Here is a 10000-nt window from a genome sequence, read left to right on the forward strand (position 1 = left end):
AGAGTGAGAGAGAGCATCTTTAAATCACAGGTACACAAGGAAGCGCGCCGACACACACACACCCACGCACGCACGCGCACGCACGCACGCACACACACACACACACACACACACACACACACACACACACAACACAACACAACACAACACAACACAACACAACACAACACAGAGAGAGCGAAAGAGAGAGAGAGAGAGAGAGAGAGAGAGAGAGAACTATTTTAAATCACAGACACACACACACACACACACACACACACACACACACACACACACACACACACACACACACACACACACACACAACAGAGAGAGAGACAGAGACAAGAGCGAGAGAGAACACCGATTGGCCATCCCTCACTCCCGTGGTTACCGAAGCTGAAAGGATAAGATTGACTTTTGAGCCTTCTCATTAACTTGGCTCTTTCATCTTCCGACGATTTCACGACTTGGGGTTTGTGGGCGGGGGGACCGGGGGGGGGGGGGGGGTGAAGAGGGAGAGAGGGGGTGGGAGTGGAAATGGGGAGCTGGACTGGTGAGAGAGAGAGAGAGGGGGGGGGGAGAGAGAGAGAGGGCGTAGGTAAATGAGAATGAGACAGACATTGAGGTTGAGACAGAGAGACGATGAGAGAGAGAGAGAGAGATGTAGGAAAGAGTGAGATAGTGACAGAAAGAGAGAGAGAGAGGGGGGGGTGGACAGAGAAAGAGGGTAGAAAGAGATTGAGACAGATTCAGTGAGAGAAAGAGAGAGAGAGATGCGGAGGAAGAGAGAGAGAAGGGGGAAAGGTGTAGACAATGGGAGAGAGATAATCATGGTGTGATTGGGAGGAGAGTAAGGGTGGTGGTGGTGGTGGTAAAGAATGAGAGGAAGACTTAAATAGATGATGAGAGAGAGAGAGAGAGAGAGAGAGAGAACGGTATGCAGTGGGCGAGAGGGACTGAAATAGATTAGTGAGAGATGGAGATGGACAGAGAAAGAGAGAGGGTAAAGAGGGAGAGGTTTAGGGGTAGGGAGGAGGGGGGTAAGGTGAGGGAGGAAGTGGACAAGATCGTTTCCTATTTCGTCTGAACTTCCGCCCCGGCTGTTAAAATCGGGGGCTGCTGATGAAAGAAAGGAATTCTTCAAGAGAGGTGGAGGAAGAAGGGAAGGCCTAAAGAAAGAAAGAAAGAAAAGGAAAGAATGGGGAAATAATAGGGGAAAGAAAGAAAGAAGAAAGAAAGAGAGTGATGGAGAAGAAGGGGAGTTGGATTTAAAGATCTATTTCTGTCTTTGTGTGCCTTGTCTTTGTCTGTCTGTCTCTCTGCCTCTCTCTCTCTCTGTCTCTGTCTGTCTGTCCGTCTGTCTGTCTGTCTCTCTCTCTCTCTCTCTCTCTCTCTCTCTCTAGTAGTAGTAGTAGTAATAGCAGTAGTGGTAGTAGTTACAAAAAATATTAAATGTTGTGTCGTTTTCGTTATTGTTATTGTTGTCACAAGGATAGGTCGGGAGACTAGGCAATGCCTTCAGTCTTTATCCTTGAGTAATAATGTTTTTGAATCTCCCTCTCTCTCACCATCTCTCTCTCTCTCTCTCTCTGTCTGTCTGTCTCTCTTCCTCTCTCTCTCTTTCACTCACTCACTCACGCCTTCTCTCTTTTTCTCTCTTCCTCCTTCTCTCTCTCTCTCTCTATCTCGCTCTCTTTCTCTCTCACTCACTCCTCCTCTCTTTCTTTTTCTGTGTCTCTTATTCTCAGAGGGATTCTGAGTTCTGAGCTCTCTCTCTCTCTCTCTCTCTCTCTCTCTCTCTCTACATCTCGCTCTCAATCTTCCCCCCCCCTCTCTCTCTCTCTTTCCTCTTTGTGTCTCTCTCTCCCTCTCTCTCTTCTCCCCTCTCCAGAGCGCGCTCTATGTCTTTCCTCTCTCTGTCTCTCTCTCTCCTCTTCCCTTCACCTTTTGTTTGTTTTATTTTATATCCCATACCTCTATACGATAGAGGAGGGGGTACGGGGTCTTTCTGGAGCAACACACCGGCATGGCCAGTTCATTTCTGCGTGGTGGTAATTGCCATTATCGCCAAGGATGGCAGGAAAAGTCTGTCTGTGTATAGCAGCCAGCATCTAGTTCCAGCAGTACAGTGAGTGTCTGCTGGTTCACTACCACCACACCACCACTATCACCACCGCCACTCACTGATGTCTTAACTTCGTAACGATGACCCAGGCCAAGCTCATTTCTTCAAACTGATTGTTGGGACTGAGAGATAACATTGTGGGCTTTTCTAGTTGTTTTTTTTTTTTTTTGTTTGTTTGTTTTTTTTCCCCCTTGTTCCAGTCTCTTATGGTTCTTCGATTTTTTGTCTCTTGTCTGTTTGTCTGTCGGTCTGTCAGTCGGTCGGTCGGCCTTTCTCTGTCTCTGTCTCTCTGTATCTTTCTGTCTCTGTTCTATCTGTCTCTGTCTCTCTCTTCATCTTTCTCTCTCTGTCTCTGTATGTCTGTCTTTCTGTGTGTGTCTCTCTGTGTCTCTGTCTCTCTCTTTGTCTCTGTGTATGTTTGTCTATCTCTTTCTGCCTCTGTCTCTGTCTCTCTCTCTCTCTCTGCTTCTCTCTCTTCCCCTTGTGTTTTTGCCCTTGTCATTCCCATCTAAATGATTCATATCTAAGTCTCAGTCAGTCTGTCTGTCTATCTGTTTGTCTCTACCTCTCTTCCCCCATCTATCTCTCCCTCTTCCTCTGTCTATGTATGTCTATTTTTGTCTGTCTGTCTGTCTCTCTCCCCCCCTTCCCCCCCGCCTCTCTCTCTCTCTCCTCTCTCTTTCACTCTCTGGCTGTTTGGCTGTCTATCTCTCTCTAACACACACAGTTCTGCGTGGTGGTCATTGCCATTATCGCCGAGGATGGCAGGGAAGTATCTGTGTGTGTATAGCAGCCAGCATCTAGTTCCAGCAGTACAGTGAGTGTCTGCTGGTTCACTACCACCACACCACCACTATCACCACCACCACTCACTGATGTCTTAACTTCGTAACGATGACCCAGGCTCATTTCTTCAAACTGATTGCTGGGACTGAGAGATAACATTGTGGGCTTTTCTGGGTTTTTTGTTTGTTTGTTTGTTTGTTGTTGTTTTTTATTGTTTTTGTTTTGTTTTGTTTTTTGTTTGTTTTTTGTTTTGTTTTTTTCCCTTGTTCCAGTCTCTTATGGTTCTTCGATTTTTTGTCTCTTGTCTGTCTGTCAGTCGGTCGGTCGGTCGGCCTTTCTCTGTCTCTGTCTCTCTGTATCTTTCTGTCTCTGTTCTATCTGTCTCTGTCTCTCTCTTCATCTTTCTCTCTCTGTCTCTGTATGTCTGTCTTTCTGTTTGTGTCTCTCTGTGTCTCTGTCTCTCTCTTTGTCTCTGTGTGTGTTTGTCTATCTCTTTCTGCCTCTGTCTCTGTCTCTCTCTCTCTCTCTGCTTCTCTCTCTTCCCCTTGTGTTTTTGCCCTTGTCATTCCCATCTAAATGATTCATATCTAAGTCTCAGTCAGTCTGTCTGTCTATTTGTTTGTCTCTACCTCTCTTCCCCCCTCTATCTCTCCCTCTTCCTCTGTCTGTGTATGTCTCTCCACCCCCCCTCCCCCGCCTCTCTCTCTCTCTCCTCTCTCTTTCACCTTCTGGCTGTTTGGCTGTCTATCTCTCTCTAACACACACAGTTCTGCGTGGTGGTAATTGCCATTATCGCCGAGGATGGCAGGGAAGTATCTGTGTGTGTATAGCAGCCAGCATCTAGTTCCAGCAGTACAGTGAGTGTCTGCTGGTTCACTACCACCACACCACCACTATCACCACCGCCACTCACTGATGTCTTAACTTCGTAACGATGACCCAAGCTCATTTCTTCAAACTGATTGCTGGGACTGAGAGATAACCACCCTTGTGGGCTTTTCTGGTTTTTGTTTGTTTTTTGTTGTTGTTGTTGTTGTTTTCTTTTGTCCTTGTCGTTCCAATCTCTTATGGTTTTTCGGTTTTTTTTTATCTCTTGTCTGTCTGTCTGTCTGTCGGTCGGTCGGTCTTTCTCTGTCTCTCTATGTGTCTGTCTCTGTCTGTCTTTCTGTGTGTCTCTCTCTCTATGTCTGTTTGTCTGTCTCTTTCTGCTTCTGTCTCTTTAGCTTTATATCTCTCTGTCTCTCTCTCTCTCTGTGTGTGTGTGTGTGTGTGTGTGTCCCTCTCTCTCTCCCCCTATGTCTGTCTGTCTCTGTCTGTCTCTCTCTATGTCTGTTTGTCTATCTCTTTCTGCCTCTGTCTCTTTAGCTTTGTATCTCTGTCTGTGTGTGTGTGTGTGTGTGTGTGTTTGTGTGTGTGTGTGTGTGTGTCTCTCTCTCTCCCTCTGTCTGTCTCTGTCTCTGTCTCTCTCTCCCTCTGTCTGTCTGTCTATCTTCTTTCTCTCTCTCGTGTTCTCCCCCACCCCCACGCCCCCTAGTCATTCCAGTCCATAGGATTCGTCTCCACGTCTCAGTCTGTCTGTCTGTTCGTCTCTTCCTCTCTCATCCCCCCCCTCTCTCTCTCTCTCTTTCTTCATGTCTGTAAGTCTATTTTTGTCTGTCTCTCTCTTTCTCTGTCACTCTTTCTCTTTCACTATCAGGATGCCTGGCTGTCTATCTCGCTCTCTAACACTCTCTCTCTCTCTCTCTCACTCTTCCTTTCTCTCTCCCTTCCTCCCGCCCTCTCCTCCTACTCTAACTGTGCTTTTTTTTCTTTCCTTTTTTTCGTTTTAAAACTTCACAAAGGATTTTAATCCATTCGCAGCAATATCGCACAAACAGACTTTCTTATACCCGCTTTTCCTATAGCGGAAATTGATCAGGGTTGATCAGCAGGACAAACAAAAGGGAAACGCAAGCTTTAGCTGTAGTCGAGGGTTTTGATTTGAATATTTCTCATACATCCGAACGTGGGTATGTTGAAGAAAAAACAACATCAAACAAACAAACAAACCGTGAACCAACACAGTACAATACGACGCCTCAAAAGAACACAAAGATTAAAGAGCACAAAGCTTGCAAATGACACCAGTTCAAATCAAAAGCCGGATGAAAGCAGGCTTTTTTTTTTACCCGCAGACTAAATCAGCACAGACCATAATTATCCAGCTAGCCAGGGCTAACCAAGACCAGTGAAGAAAGAGGAAAGACGCAAAAGGGAAGGAAGCAATGGAAAGGAAGGAAGGAAGGGAGGAAAAGAAAAGAAAGCAATTTAAGATCAAACCAACCAGACCAAACAAAAATAAAGACGAGAAGAAAAAAAAAGAGATAAGCAGAAAGCGAGAGAGAGGAGGGCGGAGGTGGAGGGAAGGGGATTGGGAGACAGACAGACACTCAGGGGACAGGAGAGAGAGAGAAGGGGGTAGGGAGACAGACAGACGCCCAGGAGACAGAAGAGAGGGAGAGAGGGGGGGGGAGGATAGGGATACAGACAGACACTTAGGGGACAGAAGAGAGAGAGGGGGTGGTGGGGAGAGAAGAGAGAGAGAGAGGGGAGGGGGGGGGGGGCGGGAAGGGGAGAGATGGCGTTAGAAAAAAAAGGAATATAATACAGTCCTGTTCAATGTCTACCACAGAGAGCACACTAAACACACGTAAAAATAAATAACTGGGGATATGGAGGCAGACAGACTGACACTCAGGGGGAGGGGGGGAGAGAGAGAGAGAGAGAGAGAGAGAGAGATGGTTTGAAAAAAAGGAATACAATACAACCCAGTTTAATGTCTACCACAGAGAGCACAGCAAACAAACGTAAAAAATAAATAAATAGATAATACATAAGTAAATGAATAAATAAATAAACAAATCGATGAATACATAAATAGATATATACTGTATGTGTGTGTATCTGTGTCATTGTTAGTAAGTGTAACTCACGTATGTCTTGAAACATTTTATGTGTGGATGCGTCGAATAGCGAAAGAAGAACCCGTCTTTGTACATTACATCAGAATGAATGTATGATAATGTGCTATAGAATCATTAACGACATGACCTCTTGTGTCACTAAGCCAAAATTGAAAACCCAAAGATGGAATAAAAAACAAAACAAAAAAAACCCAAGAAAAACAAAAACTTTGATACATACATACATGAATCCATCCACCAACCCATCCATACATACGTACATACATATACCCGATGGCCTGAATTCAGTGGTGAATGATTTATATTGTATTTCTCTTTTTTAACACAACAGATTTCTCTGTGTGAAATCGGGTTTTTCTCCCCAGGGAGAGCGCGTCGCTACACTACAGCGCCACCCATGGTTTTTTTGTTTTGTTTTGTGTGTGTGTGTATGTGTGTATTTTTTTCTTGCGCGCAGTTTTTATTTGTTTTTCCTATCGAAGTGGATTTCTTACATAATTTTGCTAGGAACAACCCTTTTGTTGCCGTGGGTTCTTTTACGTGCGCTAAGTGCATGCTAGCACACGGGACCTCGGTTTATCGTCTCATCCGAATGACTAGCGTCCGGACCACCACTCAGGGTCTAGTGGAGGGGGAGAAAATACCGGCGGCTGAGCTGTGATTCGAACCAGCGCGCTCAGATTCTCTCGCTTCCTAAGCGGACGCGTTACCTCAAGGCCATCACTCCACTTTCATCTGGTGATGTTGGTGTGCAGGTCTGTACCTGTGGGAGCATATCTTCAACGCGGAGCTGGAGGAGAAACTCGGAGGCGTGTGGAGTTACGGGACCAAGAAAATTGGAGCCATCACCTTCAGGTAGGTGTACATGACTGTGAAAATGACGTGTGACGATGATAGTGGTGATGTAGATGATGATGATGATGATGATGTGGAGATGCTGCTGCTGCTGCCACTACGACGACAACAACAAGAGTAAATACTACTATTACTACTACTACTACTACTACTACTACTACTACTACTACTGCTGCTGCTACTACTACTACTGCTACTGTTGCTGCTGCTGAACTGTTGCACGATGACGACTACAAGTACAGGAACCATTACTACTGCTACTGCTACTGCTGCTGCCACCATGACAACAGCAACAATAAGAGCAACTACTACTGCTACTACAACTACTACTGAAGTGTTGCACTATGACGACTGCAATAACAGCAATAATTACTACTGCTAATGCTTCTGCAGCTGCCACCAAGACAAAAACAAGAGCAACAACAAGAGCTACTACTACTACTACTACTACTACTACTACTACTGCCACTGCACTGTTGCACTATGACGACTACAAAAACAGCAGCCATTACTACTGCTAATGCTACTACTCCTCCTACTACTACTACCACTACTGCTGCTGCAGCTGCTGCTGAAATATTGCCAGTACGACTGCAGCAGTAGCATCTACTACTACTCCTACTACTACTACGACGACGACTACTACCAGTGCTACGACTGCTGCTGCTGTTGTCGCTGCCGATGCTAAACTGTTGCCACCACGAATAAAACAACAGAAACTGCTGCTACGACTCCTCCTCCTACTACTACGACTACTACTACTACTGATGATGATGATGATGATGTTAATGTTGAACTGTTGCTATTGGTGCGCTGTCGTCATTCCTGGTGATAATGATGAAGATGACGAAATCATGATTGCAAAGACTTCAAACTCTTTTTTTTCTTCTTCTTCTTCTTCTTCACAGTCATCATCATCAGCATCGTCATCATTATCTTCTTCATCATCATCCTCATCATCATCTTCTGCTTCTTCATAATAATATTAATAATGATCATTATCATCATAGTATCACCATTATCATTTTTTTCTGTTTTTCTTCTTCTTCATCATCATCATTATCATCATCAGCAGCAGCAGCAGCAGCTTCTTCTTCTTCTTCTTCTTCTTCTTCTTCTTCTACCTGTCGTTGTAGTTGTCCTTTAGCATCATCATCATCATCACCATCGTCATCACCATCACCATCACCATCACCATCATCATCAGCTTCTCCTTCTTCTTCTTCCTCTCCTTTTCCTCCTCCTACTCCATCCCCTTTCTTCTTCTTCTTCATCTTCTCCTTCTATTGCTGCTGCTGTCGCAGTGCTCTGCTATACATCCTGTTCATTTTCTTTTTCTCCTTCGTCATCTTCTTGGCCTCCACATAAAAAAGAACTACACAAGTCGGTCCGGGCTCTTGCTGGTTGATCAAAGGGACACTTTTCTTCATTATCCTGATGCACTCTGCGACTGTTGCAATAGAAATTCGCCCTGCCTGGGTTAGAGTGGGGTATGCGGTGAAGAGGTAGTGGTGTGTGTCTCTGGAGGAGTCCCTGTGGAGGGGAGCTGCACGGCATTCCATCCACGCTGAAAAATTCTGCTGAGTAGACCAGAAAATAACCACACACACACACACACACACGCACGCACGCACACACACACACACGCACGCACGCACGCACACACACACACACACACACACACACACACACACACACACATGATGATAATGATCGTAATAAAAATACGTTGCATTGCACACACACACACGGGCGGGTGCAAGTGCGCTCTCTCTCTCTCTCTCTCTCTCTCTCTCTCTCTCTCTCTCTCTCTCTCACACACACACACACACACACACACACACACACACACACACACACACACACACACACACACACACACACACAAACAAACAAACAAAAATTCTGAGTTTGAATTAGGACGCTGGTTTCTTTTGGCAGCCATGCAATTTTCCCTCTGGGAATGAGGGTGGTTTTGTACTTTTCCTCCCTCCCTCCTTCCCTCCCCACCCCCGCCCTACCCCTTCCCCGTACCCTATCTCCCCCACTCACACTCTCCCCTCCCCCCTTTCTCCCTCCCCCCCATTCTCTCTCTCTCTTTTATATCTCTCTCTTTGAACATCTCTCAGATCTGAACAGGTTCCAAAATATTGCGTGATATTGGCAGAATGGTTTCAATGGGTTGGCAGGACTGCACTGCACTGCACTGCACTGCACTGCTGACAGAGCAGAGGAGTTGCAGGAACACGTCGGGTACTGAGGTGGGTGGTGGGGTCATGCGCTCAAGGCCTGACAAGCGCGTTGGGTTATGCTGCTGTCAGGCATCTGCCTAGCAGATGTGGTGAAGCGTGTACGGATTTGCCCGAACGAAGTGACGCCTTCTTGAGAAATTGAAACTGAAACTGAAACCGTTGTCCGTCCATACGGGATTCACTTTGTACATTGCGGACGTTGAGGATTTTGGTTTGGATCCTTCATTGCTAGTGATAGGTCCCAGGCAAATCAAATACACAGTTGCGTGTCTCTGCTATTCTGCTTTTTCACTCCGCAGGACCTACATATCTTTCTGACCTTATCAGTGTTTACACTCCCGCAAGAAATCTCCGCTCTTCCTCTGACTGTTACCCTTTGAAACTTCCTCGTGTCAATACAAGAACCTGTGGTGAACGTTCTTTCTTCTTTGCTGCTCCTCATATCTGGAACAACCTTCCTCGTCATATCCGTGCAACTGATTCTGTTTCTGCTTTTCGCTCATCACTAAAAACTTATCTTTTTAAAACCTATCTATAAGCACTCTCAGCTTCCTTGTTCTCCAACACCACTCACTTTGGATGTATGTAGAGTGGGAAAGGGAGAGAGTGTGTGTGGTGAGGGGGTGAGCGGGGAGGGTTTTTTGAGAAAGAGTGGTCATGAATGTTTTAAGTATTTTGTAATACTTTTCTTTCGTGTAAAGCGCCCTGAGCTCTTTGAGAGAAAGGGCGCTATATAAATGTACATTATTATAATAATAATAATTATTATTATTATTTTATAAACGAACCGGTACAATGACATACTCAAACAGATAAAAAAAATAATAATAATAAAAGGGACACTGAAGGGCCAGGGAAAAATTGACTGGCTGTGAACGCAGCCTAACCAACCCAAGACGTTCCTGTACCAGTTGCGCTGTGGAAGATAGTGTGTGAAAACATGTCAATATAAACCAGCAATTTCACTTCTTTTTTTTTTTAATTCAGAGTTGTTTGAAAAATCTCCTCTGTCTGTGTAACAAGAATCAGAGAACCTA

The 10000-nt window shown here is 45.3% G+C and overlaps 1 protein-coding gene across 1 annotated transcript in view; it reads left to right on the forward strand.

The window, feature by feature from the left end:
• Positions 1-10000, forward strand: part of LOC143285287 (ribitol-5-phosphate xylosyltransferase 1-like) — a 331653-nt gene that overhangs the window by 178307 nt on the left and 143346 nt on the right. Inside the window, exon 5 of the mRNA XM_076592548.1 lies at positions 6612-6711. Within this exon, the coding sequence (XP_076448663.1) occupies positions 6612-6711 (100 nt within the window). The remainder of the gene's footprint in view (positions 1-6611; positions 6712-10000) is intronic.

The sequence above is a fragment of the Babylonia areolata genome, chromosome 8, assembly GCF_041734735.1.
Source record: "Babylonia areolata isolate BAREFJ2019XMU chromosome 8, ASM4173473v1, whole genome shotgun sequence".
Lineage (NCBI taxonomy): Eukaryota > Metazoa > Mollusca > Gastropoda > Neogastropoda > Buccinidae > Babylonia > Babylonia areolata.